This window comes from Tachysurus vachellii, chromosome 14 (genome assembly GCF_030014155.1).
Source record: "Tachysurus vachellii isolate PV-2020 chromosome 14, HZAU_Pvac_v1, whole genome shotgun sequence".
In the NCBI taxonomy this organism is placed as follows: Eukaryota; Metazoa; Chordata; class Actinopteri; order Siluriformes; family Bagridae; genus Tachysurus; species Tachysurus vachellii.
The window spans coordinates 6,310,638-6,337,736 of record NC_083473.1 but is presented as its reverse complement, the minus strand read 5'-3'; the positions used below and the strand labels follow the sequence as shown (position 1 = coordinate 6,337,736).

Sequence of the window (27,099 nt, the reverse complement as noted above, 5' to 3'; positions counted from 1 at the left end):
GTCCATCACATATTGTCCACTGGAAGGGATTACAACACTTGTAGGTACATCCCTAGAGCGCATTGCATCTTGTTATCTCCACTGAAAGTGCACACATCATTACACTTCATGATCTTTCTTTGTATTTAGGGAAGGCTACCAATTACACACTTTATATTTCCTAATAGGTACAGTAGGTATTCCCTATAGGGCACTGAATCTCATTTTCTTCCCCGGAAGGGCATGCATTGTAACACTTCATCTTTACTCAAATGCAGGTCCTCACTATTGTTTTCTCCACTGGACAGGTCAGTTTTATGTATTATGATATCATGTTTATTCACACATAGAGAGAGAAATCATATATGGCACTGCTTCATGTACTCTCCATTGGAAGACCAGCTAGAGGGCATTTCATTACATTTTATTCCATTTGAAGGACAACCAGTAGGTCACATTAGCACATTTTCTCCACTATAAGGACACCCTTTTGGGCAACTGTAAGGGTACCTACTGGGCACTTTGACTGTCATAAAATCTAGTGACAATGATGCAGCACAACCAACCTCTGATGTATTGCTTTCGCTAACAAGACAGGTTAACCAATGCTATTAGTGATAGAAGATGACAAGTCACAATATGTCTGATTAATAAGGGGCATTTTTTTTTTTTAAATGTTAGCACATTAAAATGAACATGAACTGGACCACTACTTTTGCAGAGATTATAAAATTAAAGAGGAATTTATGTAAAGGCTCTATAAGAGCTCAAACGGATCGCTGCACAGCAATTAAAATCATGCACAATAGAAAAAAAATCCGTCAGCAACAGCAGAGGCTAAATAAGTTCTTAATAACTGATGGGAAAAAAAACAGGACAAAGGTCACTGGTTGATACTTAAATGGAAAAGTAAAACATGATAATAAATTAGCTCACGATAATAGAAATGATGACAGTGACACATAAAGTGACTGTAATAAGCACCAACACCGTTGAATTACTAATGAGCTAAAGGTGTTATTAATAAGACACAATAAGGAAGATTTCAACCGTTGGTTTATTATAATCAATTTTGTAACTGACTCATTTGCAACAATACATACAGTATATGTGTCACTAGATTCGTTTTTAAAATATGACAGGCAAAAACAATCCACCCAAACAAATTGATTGTATGTCCATAAATACTACAGTTCACAGACATTTACACACATACTATAAATAATGTATTTTTTTCATTGCATTAAACAGTGGGTCAGTTTGGTCCAATTTTAACCTCACTTTCCATACACTCTTCATACACTGGAATTGAACAGTATTTAATGCTCCCTAAGGTTCAAACAGTGGAAGTGGTCTAAAATGTTCTATAAAATAAATTGTAAAGCTACTTCCCAGGAAAATAATTAGTGAGATCAATTTTTTAAAGTAGCAGTATGGAATTTTTTTAAAGTAGCAGTGTGTAATTTTAGTCATTTTAGTAACTCTGCTACTGTAAGGCAAACATGATTAGGAAGCCTTTCTTCTTAACCCTAACCTACTGTATCTTACACGCTCTAATGAAACTACATAGACCTTGTGAGTTACCATTTAGGAAGATGTAGGCAAAGTAGATGTGGACTGGTCTGTTTGGGCTGAAGTCTGAACTGAAAAGACAAGCTATGTGCATTCAATGTTGATATTTACACTCAACATTTTTTTTTACAATCTATTTAATAACATTTTATGAACATTACATGATTAACATGGGTCTAGAAGCATGTGTAAAAACTTACCAAACTTACACCTTTAATAAATCTACAAGAATCCATCTGAACATTAATGTAAAGCATCAAACTTTGAGAATCTTTGAGAAATGTGTTGTGTAATTAGTAATATAATGCAAGAATCACAAATCTCTCTGTCTCTCTCTCACTCTCTCTGTCTCTCTGTCTTGGAGATTTTGGGTTTTCCGTACAGGACAAAAAAGCTTTGAAGCTGCTGAAGAATATGGATGCCTGTCATTTTTTTTTCTTCATCCAGTGCTCTGAGGTCTGGCTCTCTAGAGAGAGATCTGAAAGCACTAGTTCAATGTTGCATCACCAATTAGGGCTGAGGATTAGATCATCAATGTTTTTCTTACTCACTCAGCCACAGAAGCAGGGCACATTTTCCATGCACAAGGTTAAGATACAGCAGAGAGGAACAGGGAGCATGGGTGTGATCACAGATCCATATGGGTGACAGAATACGCACTGATGTCAAGCTGTCACATCGGCCTGTGCTCCATCAGACCTCATCAGACCTCAGGAGTCAGAGACAGCCGAGAAGAGTGGAAAAGAGAGACTGAAACAGTCCGAGAACAAAGGGAGAGTGAGCAAAAGGAGAGCAGCAGATATACTTCTGCACACTGCACAGTGGAGAAACTCAGTCCATCTCCCTGTAGAGATAAAACACACAAAGACACAAACATGAGATGAGCAAAGATTACGTCTCTCAGAGCAAGCGCGACTCATCGGCCGCATCGTGACGTCAGTGATTAATGTTTGATGAAAATCATTTGTTCTCGGTGTGAAATCATGCCCGATGGTGTACTGGGAGAGAGAAAAGGCTTGTGCAGTGCCTTTCAGAATAATGTCAGTCAATGCTGCTGTGCCATTTTATCTAAGCTTCAACAAACCCTAAACCAAACTGCACACAAAGACGTAGATTAAAAACGCAGGTCTTTTATAAGCACATCAGCCATGTTTATATGTGCTGCTCTTTTACATTCTCAGAAAGAATGAAGGAAGATTGTTTCAGTTTGAAGTACTGTACCAGCTGTCTAGGGTTAAAATAATAATTAAAAAAAAAAGCTTCTTTACTTGACTTGACTCTCAAGTGTTCATTTTTATGTTTTATTGTGTATCTTTTACCTAGAAAAGTCTACCATTAACACTAATTCAAGCTATGATGGTAGTCCTTGAGGTCCAGTTATTTACCTTAAAATGTTTGAAACCTACTACATTTAAATTACCATGTACAAAAGCTACAAATGTACAAAACCACACTTATATACAGCAATATACAGCTGTATATAGGACATTATTAGTAATCCTACACTCCGGTGTCACCCAGATGAGAACGGACTCCATTTGGAGTCTGTTTCCTCTCAAGGTTTCTTCCTCATATCGTCTCAGGGAGTTTTTCCTCGCCACCACTGCATCAGGAATTGATGTGACTAGGAATTTCAATGCATTGAATTGTATTGATATTTTGTTGTTTTTTAAGCTTACACAATCCAATCTACATGCTCAACACAATAAAATCGAATGTACATCGAGTCCAGTTCCTCTCAAGGTTTCTTCCTCAAAACATTTCAGGGAGTTTTTCCTCACCACCGTGACCTCCAGCTTGCTGAATAGGAATAGATCTTAGGCAAGGCAAGGCAAGGCAAGGCAAGTTTATTTGTATAGCACATTTCATACACAGAGGTCATTCAAAGTGCTTTACATAGAAATTAGAAAACAGTTTATAAGAGAGAAAAAAATATATATATGTAAAAATAAGAGACACACGATAAAATCATAATAAAAACAAAGAACAATTAAAAAAAATAAATGTGATTTTGATAAAAACAGTTTAAAATACGTTAAAAAGAATAAATAGTTAGAGTTAGTTAGAGATAAATAGTGACAATTTTAAATGTCAAAATTTCCATTTGTCTGAAATGGCTTTGACTGTTCCCAGCATGGACACTAGGGGACATTCTGGCAGGTTTTGTTTTGTCTTGTGCCATGTGCTTTTGGTTTTGTTTTTGTTCATGCGTGTTAGCCCTGCCCTATCCTTAATCCTGTCCCGCCTCTGTACACCTGTCCCTTGTGTTTCAATGATTGTCCTCCCTATATATACCTGTTGTCTTGCTCTTGTTGTTTGCTGAGTCCTTGTGTCTTGTGTGTTGTTGTGGTGCTGTCTGTGGTGATTTGTTTAGGTCCTGTTTTGTGTTTGTAGCCTTTGTTATTTTTCCTAATAAACCTTTAATGTTATCCCTGCACTTGGGTCTAGATTTTATCTCTGAAGACACCCCCGTTTTTCTGACACTATTCTGTTGTTATACTTATGTAATGCTGCTTTGTGACCATGCGAATTGTTAAAAGCTCTATACAAATAAATTAAATTGATTTGATTATTTTGATGATTAACCCTTTGTAGTTCTCACTAGTATTATAAGCATTGAGTTTAAAGGTTACTGTAGTGTCTAGCATGGTTTAGATATCTGAATACGTCTGCTTTGCAGGTTTTTTCTCAAGGTTTAATCTGCAATTTTGGCAGAGGTTATCTGAAGTGATTATTTTAGAATTCAGAATTCAAATAAGCCACCTAGATGAAAATACCTGCATGCTATTACAAGCGGCAGAGCTTTCTGAAGTGACATGGAAAATAATTGGCAAGAGAGACCAAACTTCGCTTAGCACTGATTGGTTAGATATTGTTGGTCTACATTTTTTTGTTTTTAATCCAGTTCACAGTCTCAGCAGCTCCACAGAGGCAGACTGTCTCCTCTGAGCTGATATTTCATTAAAGCTATCCGAATGTGAGGAGATTTTCAGCAAATATTACAGAAATTGTGCTTAAAACCTCCTTTACTTCTCTTTTTTCTTGTGCGGTATCTGATCTGTCTATTACTTTTTTTTTAATATTGTTCACCTCAAGTCATTTCAGATAAAAGCATCTAACAAAATGAATAAATGTAAATGCATTATTTGCGGAAGGTGCTGAAACCCATTGATATGATTAGTCTCTCGGTTAGACGTCCTTGCCGGAACAAGAGCAGGGTTCTAACCTCATCCACTGAAAGCGCAGAGTCAGTCCCTTAAGCGCTCCTGGATTTGCCGAGTCAGTCCCGAGGCAGTCATTAATTATTCATGTAATTACACAGACACTAGTTCTAGATGATGGGACATGCTTCTATTGTTTTAAAAAAACGTGAGCTCATGGATTAGTTTCACAGATGAAATAAAGCAGCACTGGAGGCGAAGGCATCAAAGGAAGCTGGAGTCACGTCAGCTCCCGTACCGAGGCTTTGATCTGAGGCAATGTTTCACTGACTTAGTTACTGGTGAAGCTTGTCAGAGTACTGACTCTACAGTGGCCTGTTTTAGTTTTTACCTCCAATTGCAAAACTTGAAGAAAAAAAAAACATTCCATGCACTTACTGGAGATGAATCACTCTCTCTCTCTCACTCATTTTCTACCGCTTATCCGAACTACCTCGGGTCACGGGGAGCCTGTGCCTATCTCAGGCGTCATTGGGCATCAAGGCAGGATACACCCTGGACGGAGTGCCAACCCATCGCAGGGCACACACACACTCTCATTCACTCACACACTACGGACAATTTTCCAGAGATGCCAATCAACCTACCATGCATGTCTTTGGACCGGGGGAGGAAACCGGAGTACCCGGAGGAAACCCCCGAGGCACGGGGAGAACATGCAAACTCTACACACACAAGGCGGAGGCAGGAATCGAACCCCCAACCCTGGAGGTGTGAGGCGAACGTGCTAACCATTAAGCCACCGTGCCCCCCGGAGATGAATCAAAGATGGGGTAATGAAGTGGACCTTAAATCCTCCACGCTTTATTATTTTTCAATAAGGTTACAGCCTGAATACTTTTAATGTTCTTTTACATTTTACATTGTGCAACTTTTTCATGATAAGTTAGTTCCTGTTATTACTTATAGCAGCTTTAAAAAGCAGTTAATTCATCAGCCTCTCTTGTTTTGGCTTTTATTTCAGATTGTCGTGTTACCAAGCAATGAGGAATCCCTTCATCTGGGAAATGCTCTCATGGTGAAAAGATTGAAGTTACAGCTTTACCTTTGACCGTTACAAAGTGCAGACAATAGAGATACCTTCTGTAAACCTGGCAAAATTTTTAAACATCCAGTATCTCTGTATATGTTATTTATATACCGTAGAAAGGGCACAAAAAGGGTTCAAACTATTTGTACAAACATTGTGAGCAAAAAAGCAGCTCAGAACACGTTAAACCTTGACCAAAATAAGTTCCAACAGCAGAAAACTATATCAACTCCTGCCAGGAATCCAAGGCTATAATATTTTCCCAGGCTGGAACTGGGAAAAGTGACTGTGGAAAAACATCTCCTGGTTTACTATATATTCATGTCAGCTGAAACAAGGTGAGGATTTGATGTTAAAAGCATGAATCCATGAATCCAACCTGACTTGCATCCTCTTGTTGGGGGATGTGGTAACCCAGGTCCACCAAGCTACCACTGCTGGGCCCCTGAGCAATACCCTTAACCCTTAATTGCTCAGTCGTATAAAATGTAAGTCTCACTAAATGCCGTAAATGTAATTCATGCTGCTAATGCACCATGTGGACTACTTGCAGATATATAGGACTGCTATAGATCGAAGCTCTTGGAGACTCTGGCTCTGGCTTTGAAGCACTGTTGCAGGTTGGTTTTGTGTTCAGATCTCCATATTTCGAGGCTTTATATATAAGTTGCTCAAAAGCTCCTGGTTACACAACTCCACTTGACTATGTACAGCTGCATAAAGGCCATTATTTATAATCCTACTCTCCGGTGTCACCCAGATGAGAATGTTTTTTTTTCTCAAGGGTTCTTACTCCTATCGTCTAATGGAGTTTTTCCTTGTCACCGTTTCCTCAGGCTTGCTCATCATAGGGACAAATATGTATTAATTTCATTTTATGCTTTGTTATTTTTATCCTGAATTTTAATCTGTAAATCTGCTTTGAAACAATGTCCACTTTTAAAAGCACAACACAAATACTGTATAATCCCATTGAACATGTCGGTTTCTTCTCTACAACATTAGAAGGATTCGGCCATTTCTGTCCACACAGGCTGCTCAGCTTGTTCAGTCTCTTGTCATTTCTAGACTGGATTACTGCAACGCACTGCTGGCAGGTCTACCTATGAACGCAATCCGTCCTCCGCATATGATCCAAAATGCAGCTGCACTGCTTGTTTTCAACCTGCCAAAGTTCTCGCATACTACCCCGCTGCTGTGATCCCTCCACTGGCTTCCGGTAGCTGCACGCATCAGATTCAAAACACTGATGCTGGCCTACAAAGCCAAAAATGGACCAGCTCCCTCTTACCTCAAAGCCCTCATCACTCCTCGCACTGCACCCCGCACCCTCCGATCTACCAGCACTGCTCGACTGGTTCCACCATCTCTCAGGGTAAGAGGCAAGTATACTACAAGACTCTTCTCTGTACTGGCACCAAGGTGGTGGAACGAACTTCCCCTAGAGGTCCGGACAGCTGAGTCACTGGCTATTTTCAAGCGGCGGTTGAAGACCTACTTATTCAGGAAACACTTCAACTAGCACTTCTTTCCTTATCTTTTGCATTTAAAAAAAAAAAAACCTTTGACACTTTTTCATAGTAACTTTGAACAAATGTTTTAAACTCATGGTATCTTAAGTATGTAACTTAGTGAGTCAGCATTAATGTATTCAATGTTAGAGATTTAAGCACTTATGTACGTCGCTCTGGATAAGGGCGTCTGCTAAATGCTGTAAATGTAAATGTAAATGTAATCTGAATTGAATTAATAGTGAGGGGAATGTTTTCTTGCCACACTGGACCATTTGGGAAAATAGGACCTACTAACATACCTCAGTCCAATTCATTGAAATCACATTTAATCTCTCATTCTGATGTTTGATATAAACATTAACCGAAGCGCTTCACCTTGATGTGCATGCAGTTCCCAGTAAAGTGGCCAGAGATTGTCTATATCATGTGTTTCATACTGAAATGGCCCATATTCACTTGGGGGAAAAACAAGGACACACATTTGTTATGAAGGAGAATCTTTACAGGGAATCTTGATGCTTATTTTGGCCTGTGCTAATCTTCATAACCTGGCTTACTGAGGTGGCTGAAGTGAATTATTATGATTAATTAAAGCCTGTTCTTATACACTTTAATGAGCAACACTGTAATTAAAGAAGAAACTCTAATGATGAAAAAAAAAATCCTGATTATAAATTATTCATTTCTGTATACAATAAAATGAAATGATCCTAGCTTGGTTAATAAGTGAAATAAATCAGTCAACTTTTGCTTGGACAATTCCCTGCTGAAACATTAGGTGGCGTTCTGGCAGTGTGTGTGTGTATCTTGTGCCATTTTTTTAATTGCTCTCCATATTTATACTTGTTCTCTCATGTATATGTTTACTGACTCCTCGTTGTTGTTGTTGCCTCACTTATGTCTCCTGGATTTTGTTTCCAGTGTGTCTGTAGTCTGTGGAATTTAATAAATTCCCTGGTTTTGTGTCACTATCCCTGTGTTTGGGTCTGATTTCTCTCCATCTCCAACGTCATATGTTCTCCTCGACTGGACTGTTAAAACAGTGTGTTTAGTGTGCAAAATAATAATAATAATGATAATAATAATAATAATAAGAAGAAGAAGAAGAAGAAGAAGAAGAAGAAGAAGAAAATATTGAAAGAATATTATAAAAAATATAAAAGAATATTGACATTTTATTAATTTAATCACAGCCCTGTTTTTCCACATCATATACAGTAATATGTGCTATTCTGCCTAACCTTTATGGCACAGGACTAATGTTCTCATCTGGCCCACTTGTAGTCAAGCTCAATATCTGTGCTCTATATTACAGTTTGAGGAAATTAGAATGCAGCATTGATGAAGAAAAAGAAAGACCAGAACAAGCCAAAAACAGGCACTGCCTAGAATGAACAGATAATATGTTCTACAAAGATACAAAAACACACTGTTGTTGGACTGTTATCGTTCGCCACACTAGTATGATCGTCTCCTAAAGATATTTCATTAATTAATTAATGTGATTAATTTGACTAATTAGGATGTCATTAATTAGCAACACTATGCAGTTATCTAATCATTCTTGCGGCAGCAGAACAGTGCAAAATATCATTCAGGCACAGATCATGAGCTTCGGTTCATGTTCATGTTCATATCAAACATTAGAATGTGGAAAGAGTGTGATCTCAGTGACTTGGTTGATGGCACCAAAAACAAAAAGATGCTAAAAACAAAAACAACAACAACAAAAACACCTTTTTGTCAGTGGAGGGTCTGCAGGCTGAAACATGTAGCTGAGAGGAAGTCTATAGTAACTCAAATAATCACTCTTTACAACCAGGGTGAGCAGAAAAGCATCTCAGATCTCACACACACATTAAACCTTCAAGTGGATGATCTACAACAACAGAAGACTACATCAGGTTTTGTTCCTGGCAGCCAAGAACATGAATCAGAGTCTATCGTGGGCACAAACATCAATTAAAAATGATTTATAAAAGATGAAAGAAAGGTAAAAAGGTGATTTTTATTTTTTTTTCTAATCTTTAACAATCCAGTTTGTTTGAACCTGTGCTGATGATTCCTGCTACAGTGATGTAGTGAAATTATATGAACTTTTACATTCATTTTATACAGTAGATGAATGCAGTTCAGGATTGTATCTTAGCTTTCAGGAATGTAACCAGGATCACAAAAGTGAATCTGATAAAATATTGGTTTCATCTATCATTTGTCATCTACATATATACAGTATGTATATCATTACGATACATCCTACTGAACACACACCTTGATTTCTCCATGGTATCCTTGCTGAGGTAGATGTACCAGTAGATGATGTTAAAGAGGGCGAACGCGAGTGGGAAGAGCACGCGAGCGTACTGATCAATGACACTGGGGCCAGCCAACGTGATGTTGGGTGGAATAGCTGAACCCTGCTGCAGGAAGATGGGCAAGCGCATTTTTGGGGCTTCTGCAACCGAGTTCAGTCTCCTCCTTTGTCGCTCTCCGTTGCTTGTGTCAGATATCGTCTAGGAGCAGAGGAATAAAAACGTTGAGAAGCACATGCATGTGAATAAGTTTCTTATGTCTGGTGGTCATTTTTATTTTCATGTTTGTTTCCTGGTTTGCATTTTTTAAGCAAATTAGTCCAAATTAGTGCTACCATTATATCTTATACTGTATATGTTTTAACCAAATTTAAAACAATGACCTGTGCAATGGGAAATCTGGAACCGGCACAATCGAAAGAAACGTTTGAGGCTGTATTACAGATATTACACACCCCGTTTCCTCCTCCAGTATGCGTCAGAGAGATGGAACCGGGGAGTCGTAGCATCTCAGGTAGGAGAGATTATAGAATAGTCATGCAGCGTGGTTTTAATACGGTGGCTATTTTTAAAACGGCAGGCGTGAGCCGGTCACACGGGAGACATTCTCTTGAGACAGCGCATGCTTGTGATATTAGCATATCCAGCTCAGGACTGCAGATACGGATCGCACATGTGCTCAGCCTGTTACAATGCACAGTGGAGTGTCTTATAAATAATCCACTAAATTAATTTCTCCGGTTCGTTTTCCTAGGCAGCACATATGACATGACATGGCTCCGGGCCTACCATGTGGCACAGTTCACAAACAAGCAAATGGTGTGGGCCAGAAGGCGGCCACCTCCTTGCGAGTGTTGGCTCGTCTTTATGCTACTTTCTCACGCGAGCGCCAAAATGCTGTTGCCCTGCCACAATAACCTTTGGATCACTCACTAGGGGTTCAAGCCCAGATGTCTAGGAAGCTGTTCTGTGGCAATATGAGCTGTGAGCTTTATAAATAAATTGAATTATTGAAATATTGCTTTCACATCTGCCTCTGTCGGTATGTGTTAGTCTAGCATGTGTGTGTGTCTGTGTGTGTGTGTGTAAAGCTTTTAAAATCATCCAGGGAGCAGGAGCAAGTCAGAGTTACAGGATTTGTGTTCATGTTGCCACTCAGTTCTGAGATCTACAGTCTACAGGATAACACCATTAATCTTTTCCTATTCTTTTTATAACTACACAGTTTATACATTTGTAATAAAGTTCAGAAGCAATGATAGGTTTAAATTACTTACAGGGTTCCTATGTATAGATACACTTAAAAACTAATAATAATTAGCTTAAGTGAAGCTGAGTTAACGTAGCTAGTTAACTGTTACGTCCCGTATTATTAATTGTTTCCGGGAATGGTATTTTGTTTTTGTTTTCTTCCCTTTGTTTGTTCTGTGTACTTGAAGTGTGCGCTTGTTACAGGTTACGTGAAGGTTGGTATACGTCCTTCACTGCCGGTAAAGGGGATAACTTTTATCTTGGGGAATGACCTAGCTGGGGGTGAAGTCATGCCCATGTTGGAAGTTACTGACACGCCGAAAATGAGTCTAGCCACTGATGAGTTATCGAGAGCTTACCCAGATGTGTTTTCCGCGTGCGTAGTCACACGCGCACAGTCACGGAAAATGGTGGATGATGTTGATTTGACGGATACGTTCATGGTGCACAATGTGGTTGGAGATATAACAAAGTCTAACTCGGAGTTGGTTCAGAAGTCCAATTTAGAACACTCGGAAAAGGCGCTTGGTAGTAGTAACTTAAAGCTGCCTATAACTCGAGAAAAGATTATTGCTGCACAGAAACAAGATCAGACCTTAAGCAAATGCTGCTCTAACGTTGTTAGCCCTGATGCTATTGAAAAGAGAAACATTGCTTATTTTTTAGAAGGTGGCATGTTGATGCGTAAGTGGAGCTCAGTGGTTGATGCAGACATAGACTGTAATGCAGTCTATCAAATTGTCGTTCCTAGTGAGTATCGGCAAAATGTTTTATCTTTAGCACATGAACATTTATTGTCTGGTCATCTGGGAGTGACCAAGACCTATCATCGCATTCTCAGACATTTTTTTTGGCCAGGGATAAAGAGAGATGTTGCTAAATTTTGTCAAACTTGCCATGTTTGCCAGCTAATGGGAAAAACCAAATCAGCTGATTCCACCCGCTCCTCATTCACCTATCCCTGTAATGGGTGAGGCGTTTGAAGAGGTGCTTGTTGACTGTGTTGGTCCGTTACCTAAAACAAAGTGTGGTAATCAATTCTTGTGCACTATTATGTGTAGAGCTACTAGATTTCCTGAGGCGGTGCCTTTAAGAAAAATAACTGCTCCAGTGATCGTAAAAACGTTGCTTAAATTCTTTTCCACATTTGGTCTCCCTAAGGTCATACAGACTGACCAGGGAACAAATTTTCTATCACGACTTTTTGCACAAGTTTTAAAGTCACTATCGATAGAACACCGAGTGTCCAGTGCTTACCATCCTGAAAGCCAAGGGGCTATTGAAAGATTTCATCAGACATTAAAATCTATGTTGAGAAAATATTGCTTGGAAACTGGAAAGGATTGGGATGAGGGTGTTCCTCTCGTGTTATTCGCAATCCGAGAAACTGTGCAAGAATCCTTGGGATTCAGTCCAGCTCAGTTGTTGTTTGGACACACTGTGAGAGGACCGTTAAAAGTTCTCAAAGAGAAAATGCTGGAAGTTGATTCATGTGCTGGATTATGTTAGTCGTTTTCGTGAACGATTGCATTATGCATGCAGTTTGGCACAGAAGTCGTTAGCCACTGCTCAGTCTAAAATGAAGAAACGCTATGATGTCAAATCTGTGTATCGTTCTTTTCAACCTGGGGATGAAGTATTAGTGTTGCTGCCTATTCAAGGTTCTGCCTTATCAGTACGGTTCTCAGGACCATACGTTGTGTTGAGAAAAACAGCGAGACTGATTATGTGATCCGAACTCCTGACAGAAAGCTCATCTGTCATATCAATATGCTCAAGGCTTATCACACCAGAGATAATTCACAGAACAGATCTACTGAGGTGACCATAGGGCCCATGGAATCTTCTGTGGCTCTGACTTGTGAAGTCCAATCAAATCTGGAGGATGAGGTTGATGCAGATGACATAATCCTACGTAATACTTCTCAGCAGTGTGCCAAGTTGGACAATTCTGAGATTTTAAAAAGTTTGTCAGCACATCTCTCTCATTTACCTGAAGATCAGAGACAAGACATAGTGGGTGTTATTACTGATTTTCCATCTTTATTCGGAGATGTTCCGTCGCAAACTACCGTGTTGCAACAAGATATTAATGTTAATGGCGCATCCCCTATTAAGCAACATTCATATCGGGTTAATGCTGTTAAAAGATCTATTATGAAGCAAGAGACTGAATATTTGTTGCAGAATGGGTTAGCTAAACACAGTAGTAGCCCTTGGAGTTCTCCTTGCCTTTTAGTGCACAAGCCAGACGGTTCGTTTAGTTTCTGCACTGACTACCGTCGTGTTAATGCAGTTACAGTACCTGACTGTTATCCATTACCCAGAATGGAAGACTGCATTGATAATTTGGGCTCCGCCAAATTTGCCAGCACCTGGATTTATTGAAAGGGTATTGGCAGGTCCCGCTAACGTCTCGCGCTTCTGACATCTCTGCTTTCGTAACGCCGGACTGTTTTATGCAATATCACGTCATGGCGTTTGGATTATGGAATGCACCTGCCACATTTCAAAGATTAATACAAACAGTGTTGGCTGGAGTTCCAAATTGCAATGCTTACTTAGACGACCTTGTACTCTATTCAACTGAGTGGACAGAACATCTGAAACTCATTCGTACAGTGTTTGAACGTTTGGAGAAAGCTTCACTAACTCTCAATCTGTCTAAATGTGTCTTTGGTAAGGCAAGTGTAACTTACCTGGGAAAAGAAGTTGGAGAGGCTCAGGTAAAGCAGTAGAGGCTAAAGTGACTGCTATTGCAGATTTTCCTGTGCCTACTTCTAGGCGGGAGTTAAGATGTTTTCTGGGTATGGCAGGCTACTACCGTAGTTTTTCTAAAAACTTTTCTACAGCAGTTACCTCTCTGACCAGTTTGCTTAGTCCAGTTAATTCGTTTGTCTGGACTGAGGATTGCCAGAATGCATTTGATGCAGTGAAAGCTATGTTATCTAGTGCTCCAATCTTGACTGCCCCAAATTTTGAACGGTCTTTTAAACTGGAAGTGGACGCAAGCGCGGTGGGAGCTGGGGCAGTGCTTCTGCAAGAAGATGATGCAGGAGTCGATCATACAGTTTGTTACTTTTCAAAAACGTTTAAACATCGTCGTAATTATTCTGTCATTGAAAAGGAAACATTGGCGTTGTTGCTCGCTTTGCAGTTTTTCGAAGTTTTGCATTTTTGTTTTCTTCCCTTTGTTTGTTCTGTGTCTTTAACTTTTGTTTTAGCAGGGCGATGCGACTACCTGCATGGTCAATATGTGTCTGCCAATCACCGTGACGACAACGCGCGGATCCACCAATGAGGGCGCCCTACTGTTGATTTAAAGGCGCACCTGTTCAGGAGGCGGGAGCTCTCTGGCATGCCACAATTGTTTTAGTGGTTGTTTGGTCGTTGACTCGCGTGCTTGTTCTGCCCTGTACCATCCTTGCATTAATTTGTTGTTAAGTTGGTGTTCTTTGATGAGTCAGTGGTTCGTGGCTCAGTTTTGGTCTTGTCTCTCTGGTGTTTCCTGTGGTTTGTTATCTGGTTGATCAAATGACAGTACTAAACGGGGGAAGAGACAAAGACCAGGTAGGAAGTCACGTGACATACATGTGCACCACTGAGCCATTGATTGCTGTCTAGAACACTAGGATAGTGACACTTGCCACTCTTTGTATTTTTGTTTCTAGTAAGTGTAGTGTATTTAGGGCATCTTGGACACAGAGGATTTTTCTTTTTGTTTAATGGATGGGTTATCGTGATGGTTGAGTTAGATTAGAAGTTTTGTTTCCTGTTTAGTAAGTTTGGTTATGTTTTGTTTCTTTCTTTGATTTGGCACGGTCTTGTTCTTTTCTCTTGTCGTCGTTCCTTTGTGAGTTATTTTTGGGTTTTGTTATTGGCTGTATATAGTTTGCAAATTCATGTACACAATATGTTTTGAGGTAATTGGTAATGGTTCACCAAAATAAAAGACATCAAGGTTGACTTTATGGTTTCCAGTTATCTTTCCAGTACACGTTCAATGTTTTAATGTTGCACCCTTGTTCCCTAGACAACTAAAAAAACAAAAAAGGGGTTTGTAACATTAACTATTCCATTTAACTGCATAAGCAGTGTTGTATGTTGGAAATAAAAAATGCATAAACTTGCTAGTTTAATTGCAACCATAGCTGTAAAAGATGTGCTTCATAAGAATGTTTAAGGATGTGATTCATAAAAGATTGATAGACTTTGTTATTAAAGTGTTATTAACTTTTCTTACTGGTTTGTGTTAGGTATATATATATATATGTGTGTGTGTGTGTGTGTGTGTGTGTGTGTGTGCTATTTACTATATTATACAATAATAAAATAAACTGTACATTTTTTCTTCTTCAGAAAGAATTTCTTCCTACTAATGCTCAATGTTCTCACTCTTTCTCTACTGCTCATGAGTTGTCATACAGATAAAAGCTTTAAGTCTAATTTGTATGTAAGGCGTTACTGCATTGTTTACCGACTCGTCTTCATCATCACTTCCCTCAGCGATGTACTCCAGCACAGAAGCTCTGGAGAGTCGACGTCTCATCCTGTTGGCCTCCAGCGTGGTGAAGTAGTTGACGGCAGCAAACTCGACCAGGGCCGAGGCCACGAAGGCGAAGCAGACGGCAATGAACCAGTCCATGGCTGTGGCGTAGGCCACTTTTGGCAGAGACGAGCGTGCGCTGATGCTCAGTGTGGTCATAGTGAGGACGGTGGTGACTCCTGTAGATCAGAGCAGATTACAGAAGGTGGAAGTGAGACATAGGATGGAAACATGTTATGTAGATAGGTTTCCAGGCATTACATCGAGCTAGCGTACTGACCATAACAAGTTCATTAGCATTAATATCCCTAAATCTGTCATGTGGACTGGAAATTCTGGAATTCATTTCCAATATAATTTCAGATTTTATTTGTCACAGACACAGTTGTACACAGTATGCAGTGAATCGCATTTTATTACGTCTGTGTTATGTAAAGAGTCAGATAAAAAAAAATGGAATTGAAATTAAAATAAAATAAAATAATAAGGAAAGAAAATGGAATTTGCTTACAAAATAAAATCATGGTAATGATGGAAAAAGTCTGACTAGGGAATATAATTTTAAATATATTTTTATATGTATGTATGTAATGTTTATTTAAAACATTTAATCATTTAACTCTTAGCATCTCCTCTGAGTGCAACTGTAACTTTTATCACAAGTGCACAAAGAAATCTCTAATTAAACACATAAGCGTTAAAAGAAATGATCATTTTAACTGATGGCTCCTTTCTTCTATAAAGCAAAAAAAATTTGGAATTAATAAATAGTTAAAACAGATTAATTAGAAACAGAAAAATGACCTAAAAGAATGAGGTTAATTTGCAACAAGCTTGTTTACCAAATTTAAATTTACATTTGCAGCAAAAGTAAGAATACCATCAGCCTAAGACCTCTTACAGATATAATACATCAAAAATGAAAAAAAAAAAAAAAGAAAAGAAAGAAAGAAAATTAAAAATGCTCACATATATTTATTTATTAATGTTTTAATTGTAATCATATTTTTTTGGATTTAATGTTGGGATAAAATATTTCCAGAATATTTTAAAGTGAAGTACGGTGACCCATACTCAGAATTCATTCTCTGCATTTAACCCATCCAAAGTGCACACACACAGCAGTGAACACACACACCGTGAACACACACCCGGAGCAGTGGGCAGCCAGTTATGCTGCGGCACCCGGGGAGCAGTTGGGGGGGTTCGGTACCTTGTTCAAGGGCACCTAAGTCGTGGCCGGCCCGAGACTCGAACCCACAACCTTCGGGTTACGAGTCAGACTCTCTAACCATTAGGCCACGACTTCCCTTCGCTTTTATTTATTTATTTATTTATTTATTTATTTTTTAAAGACCTTTTTTAAAGGTCAAAACTAAAATGTAAGAAGTACAAAATGTTTTTAATTTAATTATTCATGAGCATGAATGAGCAAGTATTTAATTTAAATGATAATTTAATAAAATCATATAGAATCTTAGAAATAATGCTTGAGAACAGTAACAAAGTCACTGAGGTACAGTACTTCACTACATTTTTTTGCTTTCTTAGCCATATAAACATGATTTACTGAAAGAGACACACATTAGCACTACTCTTCTTTGGATCTCCTCCAGATAGCAGGTAAGATTATAAATTAGATTTAGGATTAAATGAAACTGAAATCACTTTTTTTGGCTCAGTTTTGTCATCCTTCACACTTTTGTTGCATCTTGCTACTCTCAGGGCCAAATTCATCTGAGTAACATCTCTGTAAGCATTTTTATAAAATGTCCATAAAGAAACTTAAACTTAGCCAAATTTAAAACTCAAATAAAAGGATTTGATTCATTCTAAAGGGTTGTTCCGATTGTAAGAAAAGCTTTAAAGGCCATAGAACGCTTCAAGTGCTAAAATTATTAATGAGCCAAAGAACCGCTAGGGAAGAATTTTATTCTAAGAATGTAGGAACATTTGTAAATATTTAAAGATCTATTACTGTAATCTTCCAACTAGTTAAAGCTACACATTAAATTAAAATATGATGCATCACATAATTATCACAGACTTAAAGCTCTGTCTTTGCTCCTACTTTCTGTATTTTTAGTTAATATGCTCCAGGGTTGCTGGTAGGTGTATTGCTGACTCTAAAATACCCCTAGGTGTGTGTGTGTGTGTGTGTGTGTGTGTGTGTGTGTGTGTGTGTGTGTGTGTGGGGTGGGGGGATGTGTACTGATGTGTACATCCACGGTAACAGGGATCCACTGACCAGGAGGCAGGAGAAATACTGACTGAAGATGAATGAATGAATGATAGTCATTAGTTTTCATGGAGATATGTTCAAATTATATATATATATAATTTGCTTATTCTTTTTTTTTTTTAAGAGAATTTTTTTTTAAAGACATAAAACTGGCTAAAATATAATTTATTATCATGATTATTATTGTTCTTATTCATATCTGATTCATATTAAGATTCACATTATTTTATTATTATTATTATTATTATTATTATTATTATTATTATTATTATTATTATTATTATTATTATCTTTTACTACTTCTTCTCCTTCTCCTTATTACAGCAACAACAACAACAACAACAACAACAACAACAATAATAATAATAATAATAATAATAATAATGCCTTGATGCCCGATGACGCCTGACGCACAGGCTCCCCGTGACCCGAGGTAGTTCGGATAAGCGGTAGAAGATGAATGAATGAATGAATAATAATAATAATAGTTGTCATTGGTTTGTGTGCTAAATATTCAAAGTCTTCTGATGCGTGAACAGCACCCTCTGCAGGGCCGGAGGAGGAAGTGAAGAAAAAAGTAAACAATACCTGGTGTACATTTTATATATAAACACAATCATAAACTACATAACATCAAATAACTTAAATAGTAGCTTAATGTTAGCTTTCCTCTCAAACCTGGGATACTGTAGTCAGACCTGAGTCACTGGTAAAACGTTTGAAAAACTATAATAAAATATTAATAAAAAATTACGATTAAATTATATATATATAGGGGGCACAGTGGCTTAGTGGTTAGCACGTTTGCCTCACACCTCCAGGGTTGGGGGTTCGATTCCTGCCTCCACCTTGTGTGTGTGGAGTTTGCATGTTCTCCCCGTGCCTCCGGGGTTTCCTCCGGGTACTCCGGTTTCCTCCCCCGGTCCAAAGACATGCATGGTAGGTTGATTGGCATCTCTGGAAAATTGTCCGTAGTGTGTGATTGCGTGAGTGAATGAGAGTGTGTGTGTGTGCCCTGCGATGGGTTGGCACTCCGTCCAGGGTGTATCCTGCCTTGATGCCCGATGACGCCTGAGAACAGGCTCCTCGTGACCCGAGGTAGTTCGGATAAGCGGTAGAAAATGAGTGAGAGAGAGTGAGTATATATATATATATATATATATATATATATATATATATATATATATATATATATATATATATATAGCTCATTAAATCATATTCAAGCAGTTAAATTGTTCTCTTACCAGCCACAGTGCGAGCAGGCACAGACTCCTTGTTGATCCAGAATGACACTTGGGACAGGACGACCACCATGATGAGGGGGATATATGTTTGGATCAGATGATAGCCAAGCTTTCTCTGGAGGAAGAAGTGAACCATCTTGACAGAATACTGACCTGAAAGAGAGAAGAAATGTGAACAGTGTTTGAGGAGAAAACGTCTAATCAAAGGCTGAAATGTTTATCCTGGTAGAATATTCACCTGATTCTCTAGTCAGATTCACCTTTATTATCAAGTACTTACATGTACAAGGAATGTATCTTAGTGTACTGGTGCGCAGTAATGAAGCAAAGAAGCATAAATATATATTATTAAATAAACAACTATAAGCTATTAAACATATGAGTATGACTATAAAAATATAATGAATATAAAAAAATACAAATTGAAAGATGAACTGTATAATAGTGCAGGATGTGCAAAAGCAAACTAATGCAAACGATAATAGTTTGATGTAAGAAGGTAAAATTAATTTGTTTATTATTATCTAGTAAAGTAATTATAATTATAAAATATTAAAGAGCTTATGATCTACATTTGGCTATTATATTATATTATATTATATTATATTATAGATTGCATTTAAGAACATTTTTAGAGACATTATCAGACAACATATTTACCAGTTATATTGCTTGGACATGAATAAAAAGCAAACAATATTGAAAAGTGTTATACCATGCAACAGATTTCAAGACTATCTCCTCAAATCACTTTCAGAACTCATGAGGACATTTAAGACCCAATGCACTGTGGGGACAAGAAGGACAGTGGAGCTCTGTATGTCCTTTCTGATTTGTTAACTAGGCCACAGTACTGCCTTTCAAGCCCATGCCCTATCTCTGTGCCACAGTGAAGTTGATGGCTTCTCAGCAGGGGGATGCTGCTTTTTGCCTACCTATAAATCTTCTCCTCTTAGGAGCTCCATAGCCTCAGAGCCTGAAATAGGCTTTATCCTTCAGTGTTCTTTTTAAAGACAGATGACAGCAAGAATTAGCCTTGACCAGTTAAGCACCTTAGACTGACACTCGGGGAGAAGCAGCTAACAATCATTATGGCAAATACATTTGCATTTGGAAATGAGTCCAAAAATACTGCAAATCTGTCAAAAGTCCAGAAGCTAGAATCACTCATTTGTTTTCATTAAACACTTTATACTTAGCAGGGTAGCAATGAAGTCTGTGAAATGGATTCTGTCCCTAGAAAACTGGGCGCTACAGTAGGTGAGAGTATTCAATGATGTGGTAACTCCAGGTAAGAGACATGAGGAGATCGTAAAAAAAAAAAAAAAAAAAAAAAAAAATGCTCAGGATTAGACCCAGACCCTGGAGCTGTGAGGGAGCAGCACTACCTGTACCTGCTGTATCATTGTAATCAACCCCACAGTGAAGCATGATGGTGGTAGCATCATGCTGAGTTAACTCTGGATTCTTGATTGCTTTCTAAAACTCTTTCAAAAGCCCTCATTACCCAGTCACAGTCTATATTTCTACTCAATTCAACTAATCATGTGACTCCTAATAACAAATGGTTCTACGAAAACGGTGAAGGGGCAAAAACTTCAATCACAGATTTATGGCGTTTTTTTCAGTTTGGTGAATAATTTAACAAAATATACTGATATTAGTCCATTTCAGTTCCAGTCAGTTTACAATAAATTGTGGAAAAAATTCTAATACCTATGCAAGCCTAAGCCATATCAGAAATATTGACCTGTATTGGTATGCAGAATTTTGCTGGAAAGTGTGTGCCCAATGAGGTCATACTGCAGTAAGTTGGAGGACTCTGGAGGGATGACCACAGAATTTTTCAGGCCTTTTCTCCATGTGTAAACAATCTCATTGCTGGTGTATGCATCTAGAGGAAGCACAAAATGACACCAATGTCAAAGGGTTAGAAGAAAAAGTCGTATGAGGATAATGATTGTGATGATGTTTAAAACACTGACAGCTTCCGAAGCTGAGAGGGCATATATGGCCATCCATGGGAAAGTCCATCAGCATCATGGGACATTCTGCACTCACAGTCAGTCTGGAAATAAAAATTTGTATACATTGAAAAATAAACAGCATCCCTGAGTTTTAAGAAATTTTATTTCTATATAAACGTACCTCATGGTGTAGAAGACAGTGCCGTTCTGCATGATACGAAACATCTTGTTCGGCGTTGTCATGTTGTGTGCCAGGGATTTCTTCGAGTTGTGGAAAAAGGTGTCGGGAACCCAAATCTTCTCCAACATGCGGTTGTTTAGGCGTAAGATCTCGCTGGGACCTTTGAATGCCAGCCTATCATCCACCCACATTTGACGGAAAAACATGTCCATGGTGAACTCCTGAATGAAAGGACACATGCTCTGTCTCTGAGATGCAAAAAAAAAAAACGTCTACCAGAATTTGAAAGTCCAAATTTAACAGATCTGCTGAGACATGTTTGGTGTGCATCTGCAGTTTTGCAACAAAGGCACAAGAATAATTTCAGTCTCACAATCTACCCACAAACCCATGGCTTAAACATGCAATAATTTGACTGGTGAAATGAGCTTCTGTCATGATGAGCTTTTCACTGCAGGATATAGTAACTGGATTAGGAAAAGTCTGTGGCTTCTAGTTTTGAAGTTTCTAAGCTGTTCCTGGCATGTAAACAAGAAATCTGCTTATATTTGCTGAGGGACAAAAAGAAAGAGTTCATTGTTGGTCATTTGTAATGTAGGTTAAATGTCCTTTTGTAGTGAAAGTTGATGTTCTTGACCGAAAATATTGGTGAAAATTGACTAATGTGAGATTCTAAAGATTATTAGAATAATGCTAAACTAGACGACTCTTCAGTTGTTTGAAATTGGTGCAAATTTAGATGGTTAAGAAAGCAGGCTAAATCTACTAGTCGCAGAATTTTCAGAATAGATTAAGCCAATTCTGCCGTCAGTTGCACACTGTGTATAATGCTGAGAAATCTTTTTTTCATCCATCCATCCTCTACACCGCATATCCTATTGGGTCACAGACCACCAGGAGACTCGGGGCACGAGTCAGGGTACACCCATTCACACAGTGCACAATCACTTACACACTTACACAACCATTCATACACTACGGACAATTTAGAGATGCCAATCAGCCTACAACTTAGCCTTCAACACAATCATTCCTGAACGCCTTCCTCTGAAACTGGATCCTGGACATCCCTCCTAGGAGACTTCAGTCAGACCAGACCAGGAACAGCATCTCCAGCACCACCACACTGAGCAATGGGACTCCTCAGGGCTGTGTGCTCAGCCCACTGCTGTTTACTCTGCTGACTCAAAACTGTGTAGCAATCCACAGGCTTAAACCACTTCATCAATAATTCGCTTATGAAGTTAAAGTTCGCTGATGAAACGTCCATGGTGGGTCTTATCAGAAAGAATGATGAGTAGGAGAATAGAGAGTAGTTAAAACAGCTAACAGCCTGGTGAAGAGCCAACAGCCTGTCTCTGACTTTACCCCACCTGGTCAATCAATTCCAGCTCTATCACCAAGAAAGCCCAGCAGAGTCCCATGACGTCTTATGAAAGTTGATGAAAGCCTATCTAGCTCCACCCAACCAGACCACCTTTTACAGGCGGACTATCGAGAGCATCCTGAGCAGTTACAACTCTGCCTGCTTTGGGAATTGTCTCGTATCGCAAGACCCTACAGTAAGACCCTAGTAAGGTCAGCTGAGAAGCTCATTGGAGCCTTCACCATACTCTGCATTCACAAAGCCAACAGCATCGTGGATGAATCCACACACCCCTCACACACACCCATCACGCTCTTGCCATCTGGGAAAAGGTACCAGTGCATTCAGGCCATCACAACCAGACTGTGTAACATTTTCTTTCCACACATTCATTCAATATACATCTATGTTTACAGTACCTCTCATATTAACAGTTTTCTCTCATATGCTGTTTTTGCACATCACAACTTAATGCTGCCACCAATTGCTGCTATCCGATGTGTTCATATGTTTACCAAAAGTCATGGTCACATACAGACTGTACACTGGTCATTTCACTATGTACTGTGTCAGAAATGTGTGGTTGGAATGACAATGAAAGTTCCTTGACTTGACATGTCTTTGGACTGGGGAGGAACCCAAAGTACCTCAAGGAAACCTCTGAGGCACATAAGCCAACCCTGGGGGTGTGAGGCAAATGTGTTGACCACAAAGCAATTTTTTGTCATTTGAAGCTAAATAGGGGGCACGGTGGCTTAGTGGTTAGCACATTCGCCTCACACCTCCAGGGTCGGGGTTCGATTCCCGCCTCCGCCTTGTGTGTGTGGAGTTTGCATGTTCTCCCCGTGCCTTCGGGGGTTTCCTCCGGGTACTCTGGTTTCCTCCCCCGGTCCAAAGACATGCATGGTAGGTTGATTGGCATCTCTGGAAAAATTGTCCCTATTGTATGAGTGCGTGAGTGAATGAGAGTGTGTGTGTGCCCTGAGATGGGTTGGCACTCCGTCCAGGGTGTATCCTGCCTTGATGCCCAATGACGCCTGAGATAGGCACAGGCTCCCCGTGACCCGAGGTAGTTCGGATAAGCGGTAGAAAATGAGTGAATGAATGAATAAAGCTAAATAAAATTGCAATAAAATTGTCACTGAACTTGGTTCTGCTAAAGGTTGTTCACCTGTATTTGGTCTCACTCATCTAGTTTAGAGTCACATAAGCAACACAGTTACATTTATGTCATTTTGTAGAGGCCTTATCCAGAGCAACTCACATTTATCTCATTTATACCACAGAGCAGTTGGGGGTTAAGTTCCTTGCCCAGGGGCCCAGCAGTGGTAGCTTACTGGTCCTGGATTTAAACCTACCGGTCAGGAGTCCACCAGCTTAACCACTAAACTAGCGCTTCAAATCAATTCAATTCAGTTCAATTCAATACAAGAACTGCTCATTTGGTTGATATGGAGTTTTCAGATGGTTCTGAGGAGTGAGTCAGACATAGAGGAAAAACCTCTCAGACACTGCTGTAGTTATAACCTCCATCCCAGGAAATTATTCAGTGAACGAAGAGGATCCTGTTCATGATGAACAGGAGCTGCTACACTGCATACTCTCATTCCCAGAACCAATGATGCCATCTGAACCTCCAAAGTGGTGGTTACATGGAAGAAAGAATTTCACTGTGCTGTAATGTATATGGTATAAAAATAAAGGCTCCTCTATTCTTTAAATCATACTAAATGATTAGTTAAAATGAGTCATTAGCGACACAAGCATTTTCAAAAAGAAAAGAAACAGTTATACTTTAATGATTGATTCTAACATGGTACCTTAATCGCTTCTTTTAATATGGTAGCTCCGGTGCAAAACTTCATGAAATAAATATTAGACACCCATGTGATGATTAACTACGTCTAACTTGAAGTGAGTAAAATTTCATTTTCTACTGAACTGCTTCTTAAATATGAGGCATGTGTATGATTACTGTCAAGTCAAGTCATGTCAAGAAGTTTTTAATATCATTTTTAACAATATATAGCTGACGCAGTACATAGTGAAATGAGACGACGTCGCTCCAGGACCATGATGCTACATAGAACAACTGAAGCTGATTCAATGACTGATACATGAAACATTTATGGCCATTTTTACCATTTCGACATCTGACACGGGTCCAAAACTGGTGACGAATATATCTGTTTTGACTTCAGTGACAGAGCCTACAGAGGCAACGAAGAAGCAGTGGTTGAAGACGAGCAATAAAAATATATCATTATATAATAAAAAAAAAACCCTGATTAATGCAGTGTAAATACTTAAACACTAGACAGAATTTACTGATGTCTCTTGAAAAGATTTCACTTACAAATCTATAAAAAAAATAATTGGATACAGATCACATACATCTAATCCATGTTTGATTGAATCAGCACTGATTTAATTTCTGAATTTGTACTGATGAAGGATTAAATAAATGCTTTGAAAAGTTTTGAGAAATATCTGATACATTCAGCAAACAAATTATAAGTGTTATAATAAGATATTATCAAATATTTCTGTTTGTTGGTTGTTGTCTTTTTTATAAAACAAATTCCATCTCATTAAATAATTATAATAATAAGTTTCTCTTCAGAACATTAATCAGATTAGATTTTTGTAATTTAATCTGATATCAGAAAAATCTGAATAAATGAATTCATAAATATTTATTATTATTATTAATAATAATAATAATAAGAAGAAGAAGAAGAAGAAGAAGAAGAAGAATGATGATGATAATAATAATAATAATAATAATAATAATAATAATAAAACAATTATTGGATGTAAACATAACAACTCTAAGTACATTAGAAAAAAAATCTATTTAAATAAAGAATTTAGAAGAAATATGAAATAAAGGAATAAAGGAAGCGCACACATGCTGGAACTAATAATGAGTTAGAGTTATGAGTTATGAGTTATGATTGAGAAAACAAGAAAAGGAGAAACGTGCCTCCTGATCCAGGCCTCAGTCGGTTGTCGTAGCCCTCAAGAAGCTGGTCCAGAATCCGGGTGATGTTTTCCGGACTTATCTTCTCATGTTGGTTTCCTATTACATTCCCAACACTGAGGAACAAAACATTTTTATACAGTCATTAGATCCATACACGTGATGTAATATCTACTGTATAGGGGAGAGCAGGGCACAACCTAACATCCTGTTTGTTTCTATGTTTTCTCTAGTATGTAGAAAAGTAGTTAGGGTTCAAAACTATTTTGTTCTTTCACACTATTTTGACATTATGTCTTTTATGAACAAACCATATACTTTTTTCATTATTTACCAGGAAAGCAGAGAAGTAGGCTATCTATAAATTATGTTGCCATATACAGTAGATAGATAGATAGATAGATAGATAGATAGATAGATAGATAGATAGATAGATAGATAGATAGATAGATAGATAGATAGATAGATAGATAGATAGATAGATAGATAGATAGATAGATAGATAGATAGATAGATAGATAGATAGATGATTCTAAATGAACACTGAAAACAGAGCTGAAATTTAATGTGTGTGTGAAATTTAACTTACGCTAAAACAGTTAAAGGAAAAAACACACGGTTGGTATGGCAACCAGTAAATGCGTTAAGTTTTGTCATGCCAGGGTGGGTGGAAATGTATGTTAAATATGTCTTCTACAACATGCCCCGCTCTCTGATTCTCAAGTCTATACTGTAGAATATACGTCATAAGTGTAAGAATCAAATCAATCAAATTTTTTAAAGAATTTGGCTTAATTTTATAAGTCGATATTATAACATTAAAATAGCATCAAAACATCATCCTTAAGGACTAACAACTGTACTAAATAGTGTTAGATATACGGTTAAAGAATGATGAAAAAAATGAAATGAAGTTTGTTAGAATGCTAACAGATTACAACATGCACATTTCAAACTTAATTCAGGTTCAATCTGCTCACCTGATTAAACATAATAAGCATAATATAATGTCCATTTTATCCAGGAGTCTTTATGTGCTAACTGCTTTATCTTTCAGTAACAAGAGAAAATCCATCCAGACTTGTGTTGGAGTGTGTGTGTGTGTGTGTGTGTGTGTGTGTGTGTGTGTGTGTGTGTGTGTGTGTGTGTGTGTGTGTGATAATCCAGTTAAAGGATTTAGGAGAATCTACTTTGGGTATAGTTTTGGAAAAGAAGGAGGTTAAATGTAAATCTGAAACAAACGTTTAAAACACATACATATCAGAATATCAGACAAAATACAAGAATTTGGGCAAATGTAAACAACCACAAACATACACAAACTCATACACGCATACCTACAAACAGAAATGTATGCATTTATTGTAATATAAACTTTTTAACACTACTGAAATATCTTAATTTAACTGTTTGTTTATTTGTTTGTATAATTAATTAAGTCTAGGTGAACATTTTACATCGTATAAATATACAAACACTGAAACACACAAACGAATAAATACATATATTTCTTTTAATTTAAATATAATTCTATTTCATAAAAAAAAAAAAAGATTTTGATACCAGTGAGTATGGATATTTGTTTGTTTGTTTGTTTTTCTCATTATCTTGTTAAATAATAATAATAATGACTTCACTTTCTGACACAGATGAAATTATTGAACATAATCTGATCATAATCTGATCTC

At 38.0% G+C, this 27,099-nt stretch overlaps 1 protein-coding gene across 1 annotated transcript; it reads right to left on the bottom strand.

Annotated features, from left to right (window-relative positions):
• Positions 1-1,609: 1,609 nt before the first annotated feature.
• Positions 1,610-26,503, bottom strand: gabra6a (gamma-aminobutyric acid type A receptor subunit alpha6a). The gene is made up of 10 exons (XM_060886628.1): positions 26,392-26,503; positions 25,415-25,527; positions 24,571-24,638; positions 21,063-21,283; positions 20,900-20,982; positions 20,665-20,808; positions 18,915-19,067; positions 15,357-15,604; positions 9,588-9,829; positions 1,610-2,395 (listed from the first exon to the last, which is right to left on the bottom strand). The coding sequence occupies exons 1-10, from the start codon at positions 26,424-26,426 to the stop codon at positions 2,383-2,385; spliced, it is 1,320 nt and encodes a 439-aa protein (XP_060742611.1). The 5' UTR covers positions 26,427-26,503; the 3' UTR covers positions 1,610-2,382.
• Positions 26,504-27,099: the final 596 nt, after the last annotated feature.

Bases quoted from the DNA above. Each gene is read 5' to 3' on its own strand.
- gabra6a (XM_060886628.1), bottom strand. From the start codon at position 26,426: ATGGACATTATATTATGCTTATTATGTTTAATCAG. The intron at 24,639-25,414 runs GCACGTTTCTCC...TTGCCTCTGTAG, and splicing joins ACTGAGGCCTGGATCAGGAG to GCTCTGTCACTGAAGTCAAA. The intron at 15,605-18,914 runs GTAAGAGAACAA...TCTGATCTACAG, and splicing joins GCCTGCTCGCACTGTGGCTG to GAGTCACCACCGTCCTCACT.